The sequence below is a fragment of the Ascidia mentula genome, chromosome 7 (genome assembly GCF_947561715.1).
Source record: "Ascidia mentula chromosome 7, kaAscMent1.1, whole genome shotgun sequence".
Lineage (NCBI taxonomy): Eukaryota > Metazoa > Chordata > Ascidiacea > Phlebobranchia > Ascidiidae > Ascidia > Ascidia mentula.
In genome coordinates, this window is record NC_138572.1 from 19,580,013 (window position 1) to 19,598,673 (window position 18,661).

An 18,661-nucleotide genomic window follows, 5' to 3' on the forward strand; every position below is an offset into this window, starting at 1 on the left:
TAATTTCAGACTGGAACTTGAATGAAAAGCAAACAATTAACAGATTCACCACTTAGCTATCGTGTACCCAGTTTCATAAAGTTCCTTCAGCGAATGCTCCATCACATGTGAACGCAAAACGTCATCGCTGCTATTGTCACCACTATGTGGTGTATGAGAGTCACTTACGGGCACAGAAAATCCACAAACTTTGCAGGCCCGTAGTTTTTCTAGAACTTGCACTTTAACATAAGTTTCAACGCAGTTGCGGAACACCTCCGGCATGCTTTGCTGCAACATAGAAATAATAGTCAGCATATTTGTGAAGTTTGACTTCTACGTGAAATGTTTCCAGTGACAAAACCAGATCAAACTTACATCTGGTTTTCCTGTTTCTGTGTTCGACGAGTTGTTCTTCAATTTCATAAGGATTTCATCTTTAACATCTTGAGTGCTAATATCTTTCACGAACACAAGCTCCTCTCCGCTCCTCGCAAACATTTTGTCTTCACTCCATTCACGATGCATCTTTTTCGGTTCCTCATAAATTCTGCAAAATATTCACAACAATTGAAACTTGGTTCATTCACATGAGTTTCATTGAAATTGAAGACAAAAATCTCATCTGTCAAGGTCACGCAGTTTACTCCAAGGACACAAAGATTATTTAGCACAAAGATGAAGTCATACAAATCAATTCAGTTTATTCGAGTTACGCAAATAGTTTGTGTTGGTCGTGCAAAGGTTTTACACAAAACAACTCATGAAACGTTTTAAAATTAGTTTGATTTTACTGCAGTCCTGGGGTGATCAGAAAACAATTTTAGATAAAATTTATTAGACTTTGTATTGTTCAGAAAGCAATGCTGACCTTGACAATGAAGTTTCAAGAGCAACTGGTGACCTTGAGCTAAACATGCAAATCAACACAAGGTTAAACTTTAAATCATTTGGAAGCAAAGGATTTTCATGCATCGACCATTCGTTAAAACAGCGAGAAAGTTAATCAAGTTTATTTTTTCATTTATCAGTGATTATTATTTGAGCATGGAAATAGTATTTAGTTTCAAAAAAGATTTTTGCAAAATCTGTAAAAAAAGCACAAAGATGATGGATGTCATATTTCCCACAATGCATCACACCTAGAACAAAGGTCAAATTTCTGAACTCACCTCGAACTGAGAGCAGAGTCAGAAGAACTTTTGTTCCGCATTAAACTTTTTTCACGGATGAGTTGTGGAAGTGGTTTCCCAGCTTTGTTGCCAAGCGACGAGCTTGTAATAAAGGAATTTTTGTTTTTCACCAAAGTTTGTTCACTTTGGCTCAGCAGGGGGGAAACCCCGTGTTTACTCGTCAAAATTTCACGATCAAAATATTTGTGTTTCGCGATTGTGAAAATATTTTCACGCTGAGTTTCGACATCAAGTTTTTCTTCGTCGTCACTTTTTTTGGCCCGTTTGGTTTTCACATCCTGTTCCAACAATGGGGGCTTTGTTTCGTTGGACTTGCAGCGTTTGCGAGATGGAAACTTTACTTTAAGCGGATGAGAGGGACTGTAATCATCTGGAAAAGTACAAATAATCTAAAAGGAAAGTTTGGGAGAAAAACTCCATCCTGTTCTCGTTTCAAACATTTTTACTTCATTCACTGAATATTGTGAGAAAAAATTTGACAGGAAACATTAATATTTCAATGGGAACCATAGAAATCATCTTTAACGAACCTCCGTCACTGAGAGATTCTCCTTTTACAAGTTTATGTTCATCACCAGAATGACTGTGATTGGTTAACTTCTCGTCATGTGACATGTTCCGGTTCAGCAGTTCCTACAAAATACATGTTAAAAATAGTACGAAATTTACTTGTTACTTTTGCCTCGCATTTATCATATGATAAACTCGTATCATCAGTATAACATGTTATATCATATGATAAACTTACATCATGAGCACGTGATTCCATGGTAGATTGTAGAGTCTTGAGCGTTTCCATGGCAGCAGTTGCCCACTCACCCGAGCCGTAATATTCATTTGCAGAAAAAACCCCAGCCATCAGTTGGTTTTGAAGAAGGTCGTTGAAATTTGACTGTGACATCACAAAGAAATATTACCGCTATGACATTTAACAATTTTATTTACATCAGCGTTATTAATGATTTTGTCATTAAACCTTTCACAAAGTATTTTGGAATGTTTAAGGTTTGTGTCATGTGTTATTTGCATTATGACATCACAGAGATGCATTCTTACTGCTGACGAGCTGACGTTTTTCACAAGCGTTGGTGGTGCGTCATCCGAATCTGTGCTATGATTTCTATGTTGACGATGAGGTTTCTTTGGACCTACGATGAAATACATGACAACATAAATATCTTGTACAACATTTCAATGCCGGCATAGACAAGTAATACGATGATGATTGTTCGGTCCACATCATGACAAGGTTATTATGTACAGTAAAAGTTGTTAGAATTTGTTCTAATATTGTTCATACCTTCTTCAGCGGATGAGCGGTCTGTCAAGGGTTGATCGCTGTCGGAACTTGAACTTGAATGTTTCTTGCGACCTGGACCTGACAAAATCAATTAAATTATAATCACCAAATACTAAATGTGCATTAGAAGAGGCCACAACCTAATGAGAATTAAACAAATTTCTAATTTTAAAATTCCATCGCTTCACAGCCAAGGCATTGTAGCCTAGCTGGATCAGCCATTTGTCCCAACAATTCGGAGCAAGATATGAAAAATAAGGCAGGGAAATCCCTAATCCAGCTTGGCTGCAATGCCTTGGCTGTGAAGCCTGTGAACCTTTTGATCAGAGAGCTGAGATCGTGGGCCTGCCTTGCTATGTATAAGCACGCTAATACTTCTGTGATTTCTAATTTTATGATCTTATCTCAGCAAGAAGAATTAACTCAAGATTTTACCGAGTTTTCGATTCCTTCTCTGTTTCTTCATTCCTTCCGCTACCTTGTGTTTAGTGCCCTCCAGTGGTAAACTTCTGTTGTTTTGAACATTGGTTGTTTTCGTGGAGGTTCCTGAACACATACAACATTTGTGCTGATAGAGAGTTTAATTGTTGGAACTTTCTGTCATATCAGGTTTCGTCATCGAATATATTCAACTTTTACCCAAACTTTTCGCTGTGATAAGGGGGAACCCCCAAAGCAAACCTGTTTTTCTGATGTGTTTGCTGAGGAATTCAGCGTCATAATCATTCTGTTGCTTCATCAACTCAATCTTCTCAGCATAGGTGAATCCCCTGGCAGTGTATGGTCGTCTTATGGAAGCGACAGAAAATGAAGTCCCGGCAGCGGACGGAGTCCACGACTAAAAACATTTAAACAGAAAATTGCACAGTTGAAAAAGCAAAACAGTTATGAAGGCTTTTATCCAATTAATCATTGCAACACATTCTCGATGAACAACACAATGTATGTAAATTGTAATGTCATGTGACGCATCGTTCATGCTTAGTATAGAAATATTACGGACAAAAAGTTATCACAATATGCAGTGTTGTACAAAACGACAGCTTCTGGGTAATTAGGTTGTGAGTTCTTGTGTTAATCCTCAAACTAACCTGATTTCTGGTAAGAGTTCCAGAACTTCTTGGTATTGAGATTTGGTTGTTGAACGAAACCATATTGGAGAGAGCTGGTGAAGAACCAACCAGTGGCAACGACGATATAAAAGTGTGGAGTGGAGCTGAGGTTGTGAGAGGGGAGGTCGGTGGGAGGGAAATTATTCTATGTCAGAAAAAATGTTGCTGATACAATCTTTCTCATGAACAAAAATTTTTCTCAAAGTATTTTTTATTCACTTTATTTCTTCCCACCCCCAAAAAATTTTTGTTTGAGGATAAAATCTACCCACTGTTTTGTTCAAAATCTTCATTTCGGTTTAAAAAACAGCAGGATTTCTTGTTTAACTTTTTATCTTTTAGCCGATCATAAACATGGACCCACCTTCCTTTGGAAGCCGTGGTTATCAAATCGTCCACGACATTCTTCAAACCTAATCATAATATACAAGTTATTGCAACAAACTAAACATTCCTTTCACAATGCAATGGGTAAACCAACAAAAAAACATCTGACCAATTAATTTCATCACAAAAACCTCAAACTTAAGGTACAACAAACATTTATTTCTGTTGGCAATTCAACAAAAACGTTTAAAACAAACCTTGAAACTCACCGTCAAAACTTGCTTCAGAGTTTCTTCCATCTTTCTTTTCATCAGATTCTTCACCTGTCGAGTTTTAACAATGGATTTAGAACAATTTTACGACATTTACTTTGTTCCCGAACATACTTTTCACATTTGGAGTGCTGGGGTTTTCTTCGTCATCGCTAGAATCTGGAGCTCCGAGCATGAAACGAACAGATTTTGTCATCTTGTTTCCACCTGAACGACTCTTGGACTCGCCTGAAAATAATATCGGTTAAATCCCTCAAACACAACTTTAAAATGCTTCGATATTCAAGACCTCACGGAATTACAAAACTTATCATAGATGTTACAAAAAGCCAATTTAACCTGCAAAATATTTCAATAGGTCCAAATCCTTTTATTCACTTATTTATTTAATAAAGTTTTTACTTACAACTAGCAATAGATGATGGTAACGGACTCGTTTGGTCATTGTTGTCGAGGTCGCTTGACGATGAAACTTTTCCATTCGAATTTGGGGAATTCTGCTTGTTTTCCAGTGCTGCAAAGAATTTTTGTCCAATTTATGAGAGAAATGAAACTGTTGGACACAAATGGTTTTAGATCCATTTTTTGACAATTTCGGAAATCAGTTTTTTGTGCATCCTAATGTTGAGATAGGACTGAAAAGTTTCTTCTCTTACAGTTTCGTGACGAAACAGCCAGGCCTTTCTTGAGAGCTTCCTTTAACAATTTCAATGCCAGGGATGGTCGGTTCGCTTTCAACTTCACATATTCGGTATTTTTATCACGCTTTGATTCTTCAATCTCCGTCACGAAAAGCAACAAGCAAGTGTTTTCTGGAAAACAAATTTTCTTGCGTCGCAAAACTGTTGAAAACAATGGAATGTTTTTTGACAAATAAGAATTCCACTCAGGATTTATCACAAATTCACACAAAAATGTTAAAAATAGAAACATGTTTTTCTGTAACCTTCGTCGCTCTCATCTCCGTCTGCTTCCGTGGGTTCCACAAACAAATCTGGAGCTTTTGCCACAACTTTTGTTTCATCTACGAACGTTATATTGACTTCGTGTTCCTCGTCGTTAAACGAAAGTGCGGCGATGTGTTTTTTAAATTCTTTCGCCAACGCAAGGATTATTTCAAGCATTGGGTTTGAATCTTGATCTGTGTCTGCAAAAATCATCATCAGCAAGGGTGTTGTTATATAATGACAACAATTGACCAAGGATTTAATATAATGTTTCAGACAAGCTTGCAGACAAACTTATTTATTAGATTCTGATAAATCTACTAAGATGTCATAAAAGGTGTTTAATACTTGTAAACTGACCTGAAGATTGCACTTTCTCCTTTGACGGTTTTGGGGAATCTGTATAAAAATAAACAAGCTTATAATCCCAATTTCCATTAACTTGAGTAAATTTGGACACAATTTTACAAATGTTTTGTTTAAAATTAAATATTTGAGTGAAAAAACTTTTGTGCAAAAGAAAATAAACCTTGTAATGGACTTGACTGGTGCATTGTGGGTAAATCATCTAGAGATTCTGATTGGTTTACTGGGATCGCACCAGGTGGAATAACAAAGGTCGGAGGAAGGTCACCGTTGTTCTAAGACAAACAAAACCGTATGTGTGGTTTAATACTTATTAAGTAATTCCAATATAATTGCAATTTTGGCATCACAAAAAACAATGTTTTCTGGTAACATACATTGGGATATGTTGTTCACTTTACTTGATAGCTTTGACAGCACTATTCTATGAAACTTCTGTTTAGATGAAGAATCAAGATTTCGGCATTACCACAATCCCATGCACTTGAAATTACCTCGTCAGGTTTCCCAAGGTCAGAGCCAACTTTTTTAGCAATATGCCATGGCAACGGGACTGGAGGAACTTCCATAGCTTTCTCAATATTATCGAACACATCTCGGTCTTGGATTACAATCCTGTTCGAAGGTCTGCATAAAATTTACATTCTTAAAACCACCAAAAACATGCAGACTTGTGCCACCAAGTGGTAAAAGTATCCATGAATTTATTTTGGTTTTGTTTGGTCATGTTGATAAAATATCCAGTAGATTACAACAACTTTGGGACATTTTCGTCTGCAATGCTGATAAGGGAAATAGGGATGAAGCCCAACTTGCCTGTGAACAGCTTTGAGGTGAAGAAGGGCTTGGACAACTGTGACAAAGTTTTGCCGGCATAATGTGCAACAATAAGCTTCAAATCTACGATTTTTACGTGTTACCACACATTTCGGATCTTGCGTTGTAACTGCACAAAACATAGTATTTAATGCTTTATTTGTGACATTATAAGGAAGGTCTAGCAATTGATATATGTTTATACTAATTGTTTTAATAGTTAATAGCTATGAAATACATGGTATTGGAGTATAGAGATCATACCTTCTCCTGTCAGAGATTTTTTCACCACACACTCAACGCAACCTTTCTCATGAGAAATGTACCAGTAATATTGAACCGTTGTTCTGGAAAATAACAAAACATTAATAAAAAGCAATAAATCAAACCAAGAAAAATTAACATAAATAATAATTTTGAAAAAGGTTGACAGGCCAATATCAAAATGCCCATTGTAAACAGAACAATGCACAAATTGGCAATTATTACAATATGGGAGGGTGGTCTTACAGAATGGATTGGTCAATGATTTCTTTCGATGATATGACGCAGTCCGGCCCCAGGGGCTGATGTCTTGTGGCGTTGACTCTCTCAGGTAACATCATATTGTTTATGTAGTTGCTTGGTTCCATCATAGATGAAATCTTCTGTTTTAATTCTGAAACTAGAAAGTAAATCTTGTAAGAACGTTTATTTCAACGTTTTTTCGCGCTTGTATCAATGAATCAGCAAAAATTTTTTTAAGGTCATTCTTTTTGGAAAAAAAACTTAATTTTTTCAAATTTGCCACATGATAAAGCAATTTGAATACAACAATATACTCTTTAAACAATTTTTTGCAATGATCATACAAGTGTAAATGACACATTGCTGTAATATTTCAGTATATTATGATCTCTAAAAAACACATGTCATTATCATTTGTCATGAGCCAGTCTAAATTGATGGAATGCAAATACTAACATGTCCTTGAAGTGACCTTCAGTCAGCATTGATCTTATTATTGAAGATTTCATTGTCAAGATACTATTGTTAAAGTCATGATAGCCAACTTGTGCAAAATATGATAAAAATTGATAAGGTTTAATAGATTTTTATTAAAACACATTGTGTGCATTTGCGTCAAGAAAACATTTAAGCAGATCGTGCATCAGCTATGTTGCGTCGCCGCTATTCTCATCATGCAAAACATTTACAAATAAACTTTCAAAAGGTTCCTGGGTTTAATTGTGTACTTGTGAATATATTTGACATTATGGGATAAAATAGTGGCTTATCGCAGTAGTTAAGCCTTAAAATGAAGAAACAAGTGAGCGTAAAGGCGCCAGAGGCAGAAATGCGACCACGTCATGAGCGCCAAGGAGCTACATATTATTCTCTCTCTATTCTCCTTCGCGCTCACTCCCTTTGTTACGTTGTCACGACGGCGACTCATTCTGACGTCATTCGCTCTTGTTCCTCGTTTTGGGCGCGTAATGGTTGCGCCAGCCTTATGTAAAGGCTTGTTTAGAAAGCGCGCTGAGTTCCAACCTGATTTACACTTGAAAACCTCCAATGAAACAGTCGGTAAGGAATAATAGACTTACCAGACACCATTTGGTCGATGCTTTGCGAAACTGTTGGATGTTTGAACTGATCGAAACCTCGCTCAAGAGATGGAACTAACCTCTGTCTCTCGTGAGCTCACTGCTGGTCTACTGACGTCACTATGCCGATCGTTGCTGGCCGTGTGATCACGTGATGATGTCATTATTGCGTGTGCGGGTGTGCGGTGCGCGTGCGATGGGTTTTGTGTCATGGACGCACGCTCTTCGTGTGTGTTTGAATGCTACGGATGATGTTACGTAGTTTTGTGATAAGTCTGTTGCGCATTGTGACATCATAGTGCGATAACAAGTATTGCTTTGTGACGCGTTGAAGCTGAACAAAAATTGTCATGCAGTGTGTTTGTCTTGGGGGGCTTCTTGTTCTTCGATTCCATTCAAGAAAACACAACATAAATATACTTGATTTTTACCGCAGGTTGTTTTGTTCGCGCTTGTCACCACGTGCTCAGTATTTTCTTGAACAATCTTCACGCAGATTGCGTGGTTTATGTATGGAAAGCTAACTATAGTTTAATTGTCAACATTATTATCATTATTTAATACCTTGTTTATTTCAATGTTTAAGACAAAAACAACTTGCGAAGTCTTCCGTGATTTTTACTGGAAGAATATTTGTGATTCGTGTCAGGGTTGCCAGAATATTTTTTTTGTTTAGAGCCAAACAACACGACAAAAACGCCAAAAAGCGCCAAAACTAGTTTTGAGTGAAACAGAAAAGAGCCAATCGTTTAAATACTGTATTGTTTAATTTTCTGCTTCCCGAACATATGTTCAATTGTATTTACAGGCAAATTACATTCATGTGGTAGAGCAACATATATAATCTATTCTTTGTTTATTTATGCTCTTGGATTATATCCGTCTTTCTATGTGCATAGCAGTGCCAGTGCTACGCAAACTTTCAACAAACAGTCTTTCAAAACTCAAATTATGACGTCACTAAAGAAGTAGTCAAGTTTACGAAAAAGTCATAGAAGTGTTTTCTATGGACTTTGGTTTACGCTACCCAGGCATACAGTTTGCAACGCTTCTGTACTAGCTTGGGCTGTGATGCGTGACGTTTTTACCGAAAAGAAGCATACCGCGAACCTGTTTCGTCACGAACGAGCCCGGGCAACTTCCGAACGCAAAGCTAACAGGAAAAACGCCAGAAAGGGGCCAAATAAGCCAAACCAAATTTTGGGCGCCAGACAAAATAGAAAAAAGCCAAATTCAGGGAATTTGGCGCCGAAAGCGCCAATCTGGCAACCCTGATTCGTGTGTGTGATTTTTATTGTGCCGTACTCACACATAATAATTTTTTTTAACTTGTCCATGTTTTTCAGAGAAAAAAAAATGTGGAATAAATAACTTTTTTTTCGCTACTGTTTTTTTTCGCATAAATCCACAATCACAAAACACGCCTAAATCTGCATCCCTTGACTGAAACAACATTTAACTTTGCCTCACACACACAGACATATGTGTGGGCATGGAATTTATAATTTTCAATATTATGAGTAGAAACCCATTAATAACTTTTTATTGGTCGAAACGTTTCTGAAAGTGCACAAGAAAGACAGACTTTTCTTTCTCGTTCGAATTTATCATTATAAAACATTCACCAAGAATCACAAGTGTTATACTTATTATATATATGTCTGGGTGGACAAGCCATGTAAAACCCAGTCAAACTGCATAAAATGTTGGGCAAATTTGAACGACAAGTTTCACAAACAGACTTTGTTAAAATTTGGCGCGAGACGATGCAAGATGAAGTTTTAATAATTCCAAACCATTTTCTGCTGCGTTCAACTCCGCTGAGGTTCGTGGCATTTCATTCCTTTCAAAAAGCGAGATGTTCTTGGAGGAGGAAAATTGCAAATTGTCATAAATACGGACAGTATGACTGATATTCCTATGTGACGACCAATGTTACCCAGTCGAAAAAACTTTGCAGAGAGGTATCCATGAAATAAACCAAACATTGGCCACGTCAGGCATAAGCGGGCATAATTAGCCATATTGTGTTTAAGGTGCAATGATCAAATACCAACATCTTTCTTGTAAATTTTAATTTCGTTTATATTGAAAAGTCATTGCTTGCAATTAATAATATATTCTCATCATTTGTATCTTGTTTGTTTAAACAACAAGCATTTACACAGGCAAATATAACAACAAGGTGAATGCAATAATATGATTTATTTTTTAAACAACAAAGTGATTGACACCAAAATCAAAAAGCAACAACACAAAGCGAAGTTCACATGATTTCGATGTTTTCTGTAGAGACAAAGAAAATATTGTTTAAATTGGTCACAAAAAACGATCGGTGTGAACCGTTAGATGTTAATTGTGTGACCACATGGTGGCTCAAGGTCAAAACTCACCTGTTATGACCTTGTCTGTGTTTTTACTTCTCTTCCTTCTTTCCTTCAATGAGGTATTTGCAGAAACCTGTAATTATTGCTCGAGTTAATCGAGTTGATTGTGAACATATTCGTCACTTATTTATTTATAGTTAACAAACCTTCAATGTTGATGCTTCCGTTCATGTCTTCTTGTCCGTCCATCACACCACTTATCTCACTCGCGTCCATTTTGTCGCCTGAATAAGACCAACAGTTACGTCACAATATATCAAACAATACCATGTTTGTTCCCGGGTAAGGCGTTGTTGCAAATGTTTTAGTATTATTTACTTGGATAGGCTGGACGGAAATAAGTATTTTAATTTGTAAAAACACGATTCATTGAACCACAAACTGGAGTAAAAAAAAGCAAATTTTTTTAGAATGTTTCCTGTTATGTCAATTCTATGTTGATTAGACCGCAGTTCACTATGAAAAAGATATGTTTGGGAAAGAAAATCTGTTACTGAGTGTTTGTTGGCCACAAATAAAACAAAGTATACAAGCTTTCACTTCCAATAATGTTGATATATTATTATGTGCGGAATTAGCTCAACACAATTATGATAGACTTTTACCGAGAGTTCGAAGCACGTGACGAATTTCTGCCCCCATGACGGTTCCGTTTCCTTCCTTGTCGAAAACTCTTAAACCTTCCAGAAGATCGTCGAAAGTTCCTTCAACGCAATCTTTCAATAATTGGGAATAGCAGGGAAGGAATTCTTCGAATTTCAACTTCTTGCTGCTCATTTCTGAAACATGACAAAATTTATTATTTTTCTGGGCGTTCACTTAATATTTTTACGAAGTTTTTTGTAAGAAATTAAAAAACAAACATAATTTTCAAATTTAAATTCATGCTGTTTTCACTGCGTAAGTTTTTAAAGGCAAACTAAGTACTTTATGAATTCGTTACAACAAGACATTAGTTACAAGAATCACCCAGGTTAAACAGTGACATATTTTTCTACCTTCTTTGCTTGGGTTTCCCAAAACTTTTAAAACGTCCTCTTCTGTCGGGTTGATGTCCAGGGATCTGAACATGCTCCCAACCTGCTCGTATCCAATCTCCATGGCTGGGGTTTGACTGAAAACCTCAAAGGCTTCTTTCACATCTGGCAAATAATAATGCAAATATTACATTTCAAACCTGGCTGTTTAATTGGACATTTTCAAAAAGTTAAAATAGTTGTTGGTAAAACAAGTTGCTTAAAATCACTTCAGAAAAAAACCAAGCAAAGTCTTACTTTCAAGCTGGGCTTCGTTAAGATCAACCTGCAAAAGATGACGTGAAGTTTTATAGGCTTCCTCACATACAAATTGTATCATAAAACTCCAAGAAAATGTTACAATACCAAATACGTTCTTTACATAAATCCTAAACACGTGACTTCACAAACCAACTCTCCTACCATTTTGCTGTTTGTTGTTTGTCCTTGAGTAGCTCTTGAAACTTCTGGTTGCTTAATTATTGACTGGATGCATTTGAAAAGACACATTGGCCTTTTATACCCGTCTCTATGACGTCATAGTCACTTTGTTTGACCTACCGCTGTGGTCAAACGTGTTAATTGTCTTGCCTTTGCATGTAGCAGCTGTTGTACTTACACATGTTTTGACACCAGGGAAAGTGTTGGATCTTGTAAGTTGTGGCATGGATTAACGTGAGAAACTTTCGATTAAGAATGCGTTGGGAATTACATTAAGTTGAATACTTCCATACACAAGGTGTCGCCCCACTGTGGCCCTGCTTGTTGCTGATTGGACAGTGGTAACATCGGTAAACGCCCGATCCATATACCAAGAATAAAACCTGATCGGGATTCATGACCTGGATAACCTCTGTGAAACTTCCCATAAACCCAATGACAGAAATGTTAGTTTAATTTCAGCTTTAGTATTTTTAACATAGCGACAATATCTCAATAAATTGACATCCACAGAAAATGATAACAATATTTTATTAATTTGTAAACAATATTTTATTATAAATTTATTGTTAAAAATATTCATTGAAATTAAAAAAGGATTCCGTGCAAGTATGTTTTAATGCAGGTTTGTACGTGTGCAAACACATGTTGCATTGACACCAACTTTACTGCAAATTGTGTTTATTAAGAAAATTTTCAAGGTTAATTTTTTTCGAAAAATGCAAAAATCATTAACTCTTCACCAATTCGTATAAACCAATGTTTCTGTCAATGTATGGTTAACAATGGATGGTTCGACAATGTATGGTTAACAATGGATGGTTCGACAATGTATGGTTAACAATGGATGGTTCGACAATGTGTGGTTCGTTACACCGGGTTCAACTTCGATGTCACGTCTCCTAGTAACCGTTGTCGTGGGGTCACTGAATACTTGTCCGCGTGGTGTCGCCACTCCCCTGTCCTGCATATATCGTGTGTTTTCACCCAACCAATAGTAGGTAGAACACCGAAGTTGATACGACCACCAGGTGGAACAAATCATGGGGTTTCGGATGATTTGAGTGGCTATGTGATGGGTCACTATTTGGTGGTACAGATGGTGGTCCAACCGTGGTAATAGTTGATGGTGCAGTGGATGGTTGGATGGTTATTGATGGTTGGATGGTTGTGTTTATTACAGTGCGGCACCCAGGTAGAGTCAGTGGGTTGCACAGATCCTCACGACAGCATTCCATTCTGCATCTACATTCAACAAATAGTCGTCAGTTGAATGCCTTGAGCCTTATTTGAATAAGTCGTCCTTATATTCTGCCTGCTAACATTTCAAGGTTTGTGAAAAGCGATGTTAGTTGTTTGGTTTGGGAATTATTTATGACAGGGGGATTGATATATAATTAGCAACACTATTAAGTCTTATTTGAAGAAACACTTCTTCAACTTGATTATTTACGATGACATAATTTCACCTAAACTAATATTAATGTTGCGTAATATAATATTTGTTAATTTATCATTTCTATTTTTATTCATTGTGGTGCAAATTTCGACAATGATCTCAGCATTGTGTATTGTCTTTGTGAATAATGATGCAAACAACCCTTTGTTTCGACACAATTCGCATAACTAAGTAGCTGGGTTTTGACCAAGTGTTCCGCTGACACCTGGTAACTATAGGAATAGGTGGCTGGGTTTCATTAAATATAGATGACAGGTTATCACTTGATAGTTATATTAACATACAGTCCTTGTGTTGTTTTCAGTTGTGGAGGCCTGGGCTACATCTATAATATTTGCGAAACCGGTATTTTTGTAACCATTAAACATATTTTGGAATCATTGGATTGCTGGGGCAAAAATACACCTTTGGTTTTAAAGAATTCTAATTTTTGCGGAAAGTTTCAAATATGCTGTTTATTGATATAAAATTTTACAACGACCTTTCTTAAATGTTAATATACCGATTAGTTTTTCAACAAGACGTTATAGACGGTACTTACTCTCTGCTGTAATTTGCTGCACCGAAGTAAGTTGAACAGTTGACAGGCCCTGGGTTGCATGAAACGAAACAATCGCCAAGTACAGTTTGTTTGTCCGTTCCTAAATAATCAAAATATCACCATAAAATTTCGCTAAAACCGTTGTTTCAATTTGCGGCCATCCAAGTCATAACATTTTGGGGCACATTTTAGACGGTATTTATAGCAGCACCACCAGCCGTAGTAAATCTATGTATAAACCTTTTATAAATCTTGCACAGCAAAATGGCCATTGTTACAGGTTTTATTTCTGGTTTCACTTTCACTGTTACCGCTTTCCGTGATATGCCGACAGAAATGTTGTTCCGAACATTCTCTCACACTTGAAAAGTTTGTGAACTGAGGGGCGATGCAACTTTCTTGCGCCACGCCCCCGTAACACTGCAATCCAGCCACTCTTGTGTGAAATAAAGACAGCACAAACATCAACAACATCAACATAATAACGCCCATTCCGACATTAATCGTACTGAATATTCGGTGGCGTTGATTCGAATAACGTGCACTGACTTCCAACGCCCCGTTTTTATGAGTTTAGAAATGGAATTTTCCAACCCCCAGCATTAGTAAAACCCCCCTATTCCACAATGTTGAACAATATATGATATCTCCACTAATTGTTTTGAAATTCCGGACACATGATACACGCTATACACGCCACTATATATGGTTACGTGTTATAGGGTCAAAGGTCAGGCACTACCCACGTCACAAACTTGCGGGAAAAATCCCAGTCCCATTGTTTGAGTTTCCAACTTGTTGTTTGTTCCATTTGAGCCTGAGCTTTTGGTTGTTCGGGTGAATGTATGTCACCTGTTTATCTGAGGCTTATAATATCCACTCTTCATAATATATTTCTCATGTCCGGATTTTCACATACATTTAGTCTATATACCGAATTCGAGAGGTGTTTAAGACAAAAAGTGTCTAAATATCTAGAATTTTAAAGGTGGGATCCATAATATCCTGGTAATTAAAGTATTATTCTTAAATTGCAACCCCCCGGTTCTAACAAAATAAGACCAACCCCGATTTTTTGGGATCCCCTATTGGCACAGGAAGATCCTAGAGTTGGTTCGGTTATAACTTCTACCCTGGAGGTGTAACTGAGAAGCAAGAAGGAGAGATCATCTGCGTGGTTGGTCGTTTGTGTATGTATTGGAGGAAATGAGGACAGAAGCTGGTTTGCCCACGTGTTTTTACATCCATTCATCTCAACATAGAATTAAGGGTCGGGACTGTGTAGCCATTTAAGACGCTTCAGATTCCACCTGTGTAGAAAAGCACGAGCTGCAAAACAACCTGAATAGTGCAGATAAACTGTTTTCAGTGCTTTTGCCAATCAGGGATGCAGTTAAAATACTACGCAGTAACTGTGTTATACGCGTAGACCAGGGGTGCACAACCTTCCCAGCAAACACACAACGTAGTTTCGACGTTCGCAACGTCGCTGGAAAGTCGAAAATTGGTTGCATACCAGGTAATTTTCAAACTAAACGTCGTATGAAAGTTGGTAACACTGACGTTAGTAATGAACGTTGTCTTCACCAAAAAAGTACGTCATAAATAACGTAAGTAAAACGTTCACTATATACGTTAGATAAAAACCTGAATGCAACTATTTATGTACGTAAATTTTAACGTAACTGGGACGTAACTTCGATACGTTTCAGAAAACCCCAAATCGACCATATTTGCACGTAATTATTGACGTAACCCAGACGTTGCTTTGAAACGTTTAATACAACCCGAACGCGACTACAATTGCACGTCAATGTTAACGTAAGAAAGACGTTGATTTGATACGTTTCGATACAACCCGAACGCGACTACAATTGCACGTCAATGTTAACGTAAGAAAGACGTTGATTTGATACGTTTCGATACAACCCGAACGCGACTACAATTGCACGTCAATGTTAACGTATGAAAGACGTTGATTTGATACGTTTCGATACAACCCGAATGCGACCACAATTGCACGTCAATGTTAACGTAACAAAGACGTTGATTTGATACGTTTCGGTACAACCCGAATGCGACCACAATTGCACGTCAATGTTAACGTAAGAAAGACGTTGATTTGATACGTTTCGATACAACCCGAATGCGACCACAATTGCACGTCAATGTTAACGTAAGAAAGACGTTGATTTGATACGTTTCGATACAACCCGAACGCGACTACAATTGCACGTCAATGTTAACGTAAGAAAGACGTTGATTTGATACGTTTCGATACAACCCGAAAGCGACCACTATTGCACGTCAATGTTAACGTATGAAAGACGTTGATTTGATACGTTTCGATACAACCCGAATGCGACAACAATTGCACGTCAATGTTAACGTAGGAAAGATGTTAATTTGATACGTTTCGATACAACCCGAATGCGACCACAATTGCACGTCAATGTTAACGTAAGAAAGACGTTTTTGTTTTCGGAAAGTCCTAGTTCCTGTATTCTTACGTTCCGTAAAACGTAGAGAAGATGTTAATTTGATATATTTAAAAAAATATAATTGTGAGTATTTTAGCAGGATATTATTATTGACAAGATAGGCCAGATAAGAGTGTTGTAAAATATCGTTAATATTTGAGGCGAAGTGGGCTAGACATTGTTATTAACACGCTTTTGATTCATCATTCAGAAAGTTAAATTACAAACAAACTATCTGGGTTAAGAACAAAAATCATTTTCGCATTCGCTTAAACTCTTGGCGCGTTATCCCCCGTTGATGCAGCCATTAATTCTTGGCCGCAAACGTTTCACATGGGAAAAAGGTTTTATCAGTCAAAATCTGACAATTGTTTACGCTTCAGATATTCCTTTGCTCAACGTCGACCGACTCCCTTCGCGTCAATTCTAGTGCAATAGGAAACTTTTCAGGATTGGATTTCATAAAACTGCTAAATTTGCTTTATTTGAAATCAAACAAACACCTAAAATACGGACTTTCCCATTACAGAGAACGATTACATTCAAAATGAGAGTGAAAGTCCAGAATTCGTTTTGCACATAGGTTTTTACAGTTCCACTCAAAATAGCGTGTACTAATAATGTGCAAAATTTGATTTCGATTGAAGTTGAAACAAACGAATGAGAGACTGACAACTTGTTTAAAGACAAGGCACGACCGTCGCGCTTGGCTATTGACTGGCCCATTGAAATGCTTAACCGTTTCGCTCTTGAAAGCCATTCCAATTAAAAGAAAGCGGTTTTTGCAGTTCAACTCAAAATAGAGTGTTCTAATAATGTGCAAAATTTGATTTTGATTGAAGTTGAAACAAACGAATGGGAGACTGACAACTTGTTTGAAGACAAGGCACGACTGGCGCGCTTTGCTAATGACCGGCCCATTGAAATGCTTAACCGTTTCTCTCTTAAAAGCCATTCCAATTAAAAGAAAGCGGTTTTTGCAGTTCAACTCAAAATAGAGTGTTCTAATAATGTGCAAAATTTGGTTTCGATTGAAGTTGAAACAAACGAATGGGAGACTGACAACTTGTTTGAAGACAAGGCACGACCGGCGCGCTTTGCTAATGACCGGCCCATTGAAATGCTCAACCGTTTCGCTCTTGAAAGCCATTCCAATTAAAAGAAAGCGGTTTTTGCAGTTCAACTCAAAATAGCATGTACTAATAATGTGCAAAATTTGATTTCGATTGAAGTTGAAACAAACGAATGGGAGACTGACAACTTGTTTGAAGACAAGGCACGACTGGCGCGCTTTGCTAATGACCGGCCCATTGAAATGCTTAACCGTTTCGCTCTTGAAAGCCATTCCAATTAAAAGAAAGCGGTTTTTGCAGTTCAACTCAAAATAGAGTGTTCTAATAATGTGCAAAATTTGATTTCGATTGAAGTTGAAACAAACGAATGGGGGACTGACAACTTGTTTAAAGACGAGGCACGACCGTCGCGTCGGCTATTGACTGCGCACGTAGCAATGCTTAGTCGTTTCGATCTTAAAAGCCAATTAAAAGAAAGCGGTTTTTGTATTTCAACTCAAAACAGAGTGTTGTAATACTGTGCATAATTTTGCATCGCAGGATAGTAAAGGACAAGTCTTTCCAAAATTGTAAAAGAAAACGTAAACGTGATGGAAAGGCCTTTGTGTGGTTTTATAGATGCTTCTAAACATCTGTTTTTAGGAAATGGGGCAAGGTCAGTTGTTTTTAGAGTGATGATTTGCAAATATTAACGTCATATGCGCAGTATTTGTCCCGTACACAGTTCGACAAATTCTACATCCCTTTGACACACACACTGTGATTAATTGGGACTGTCCACCGACCTCGCTATAGTTCGTCCCTTATGGATTTGCCACAGCGTGTGGTCACAGTTCGGCAAGTCAACGCACCGCATACCTCACATGTTCGTAAAAGAAAATTTGGCGCTATCTGGCCTTGCCGCGGCTTGTGGGAGAGAAGCCGGTTGGCGGGAAAGTTTTTCAAAGTACCGTTGGATTCCTCTCGGGAGGGATATATTATTGGTATTGGCTGCGAGTCAAATCAAACTTATGGGTATCCTCCAGTCTTTTGACATGTCAGAAACAGAAATATCATCAGATGATATTATAGTATTATACTATGATAGCATACCCTTACAACATATATTTTGTTTGCTTCTATTTAGCAAATGTTGTGTTTGTTGTTGGCCTTTAATGTACTTGGATTGTTTTGCAGCTTAATCGTTTGTAAATGGCTTTGGTGTGAAATTATTTGTTTGTTAAGTTCAAAAGTTCCATGAGAATCATTCTGAAAAGCAGGACAAGGTACCTACAGAAAGTAAAGGTAATTTAACTTTATCGTTGTATTGTATATATTGCTATTTTTCATATTTCATGTACAGTTACGTTGGTTCCAAAATTATCAA

The 18,661-nt window shown here is 37.3% G+C and overlaps 3 protein-coding genes across 5 annotated transcripts; all 3 read right to left on the reverse strand.

Moving 5' to 3' along the window:
• Window positions 1–43: 43 nt before the first annotated feature.
• LOC145908394 (uncharacterized) lies at window positions 44–8,027 on the reverse strand. Of its 3 annotated transcripts, none has more exons than XM_082995669.1 (24): window positions 7,899–8,027; window positions 6,823–6,976; window positions 6,577–6,659; window positions 6,313–6,442; window positions 5,991–6,123; window positions 5,660–5,771; window positions 5,491–5,529; window positions 5,130–5,330; window positions 4,840–4,995; window positions 4,590–4,697; window positions 4,298–4,411; window positions 4,181–4,234; window positions 3,949–3,997; window positions 3,564–3,729; window positions 3,154–3,310; window positions 2,908–3,018; window positions 2,473–2,550; window positions 2,229–2,320; window positions 1,921–2,064; window positions 1,703–1,805; window positions 1,152–1,542; window positions 851–889; window positions 358–529; window positions 44–270 (listed from the first exon to the last, which is right to left on the reverse strand). In XM_082995669.1, exons 1-24 carry the CDS (start codon window positions 7,906–7,908, stop codon window positions 46–48), a joined length of 3,021 nt encoding a protein of 1,006 aa, XP_082851795.1. In that variant the 5' UTR covers window positions 7,909–8,027; the 3' UTR covers window positions 44–45. The 3 variants fall into 3 exon arrangements, with proteins under 3 accessions (XP_082851795.1, XP_082851797.1, XP_082851796.1); XM_082995671.1 differs by lacking the exon at window positions 7,899–8,027 and adding an exon at window positions 7,276–7,463; XM_082995670.1 differs by lacking the exon at window positions 851–889.
• A 2,287-nt stretch (window positions 8,028–10,314) lies between these two features.
• On the reverse strand, window positions 10,315–11,811 carry LOC145909743 (myosin light chain 3, skeletal muscle isoform-like). Its single transcript, XM_082997095.1, has 6 exons — window positions 11,725–11,811; window positions 11,560–11,587; window positions 11,284–11,427; window positions 10,891–11,064; window positions 10,432–10,509; window positions 10,315–10,358 (listed from the first exon to the last, which is right to left on the reverse strand). Exons 1-6 carry the CDS (start codon window positions 11,809–11,811, stop codon window positions 10,315–10,317), a joined length of 555 nt encoding a protein of 184 aa, XP_082853221.1.
• Window positions 11,812–12,230: 419 nt separating this feature from the next.
• LOC145909040 (uncharacterized) lies at window positions 12,231–14,289 on the reverse strand. Its single transcript, XM_082996362.1, has 3 exons — window positions 14,054–14,289; window positions 13,743–13,842; window positions 12,231–12,987 (listed from the first exon to the last, which is right to left on the reverse strand). The coding sequence occupies exons 1-3, from the start codon at window positions 14,232–14,234 to the stop codon at window positions 12,726–12,728; spliced, it is 543 nt and encodes a 180-aa protein (XP_082852488.1). The 5' UTR covers window positions 14,235–14,289; the 3' UTR covers window positions 12,231–12,725.
• Between the last annotated feature and the right edge of the window lie 4,372 nt (window positions 14,290–18,661).

What these genes read in the sequence shown, in the direction of transcription:
- LOC145908394 (XM_082995669.1), bottom strand. An exon ending in ACCTTGGGAAACCTGACGAG is followed by an intron (nt 5,772 to 5,990) that starts GTAATTTCAAGT and finishes TGTTTGTCTTAG; the next exon opens with AACAACGGTGACCTTCCTCC. An exon ending in ACCATCATCTATTGCTAGTT is followed by an intron (nt 4,412 to 4,589) that starts GTAAGTAAAAAC and finishes TATTATTTTCAG; the next exon opens with GCGAGTCCAAGAGTCGTTCA.
- LOC145909743 (XM_082997095.1), bottom strand. Translation starts at nt 11,811, where the DNA reads ATGTGTCTTTTCAAATGCATCCAGTCAATAATTAAGCAACCAGAAGTT. An exon ending in TCACGTGCTTCGAACTCTCG is followed by an intron (nt 10,510 to 10,890) that starts GTAAAAGTCTAT and finishes GGTCTTATTCAG; the next exon opens with GCGACAAAATGGACGCGAGT. An exon ending in CGGAAGCATCAACATTGAAG is followed by an intron (nt 10,359 to 10,431) that starts GTTTGTTAACTA and finishes CAATAATTACAG; the next exon opens with GTTTCTGCAAATACCTCATT.
- LOC145909040 (XM_082996362.1), bottom strand. Translation starts at nt 14,234, where the DNA reads ATGGGCGTTATTATGTTGATGTTGTTGATGTTTGTGCTGTCTTTATTT. An exon ending in TCGGCATATCACGGAAAGCG is followed by an intron (nt 13,843 to 14,053) that starts GTAACAGTGAAA and finishes TTGATTATTTAG; the next exon opens with GAACGGACAAACAAACTGTA. An exon ending in GCAGCAAATTACAGCAGAGA is followed by an intron (nt 12,988 to 13,742) that starts GTAAGTACCGTC and finishes TGTTGAATGTAG; the next exon opens with ATGCAGAATGGAATGCTGTC.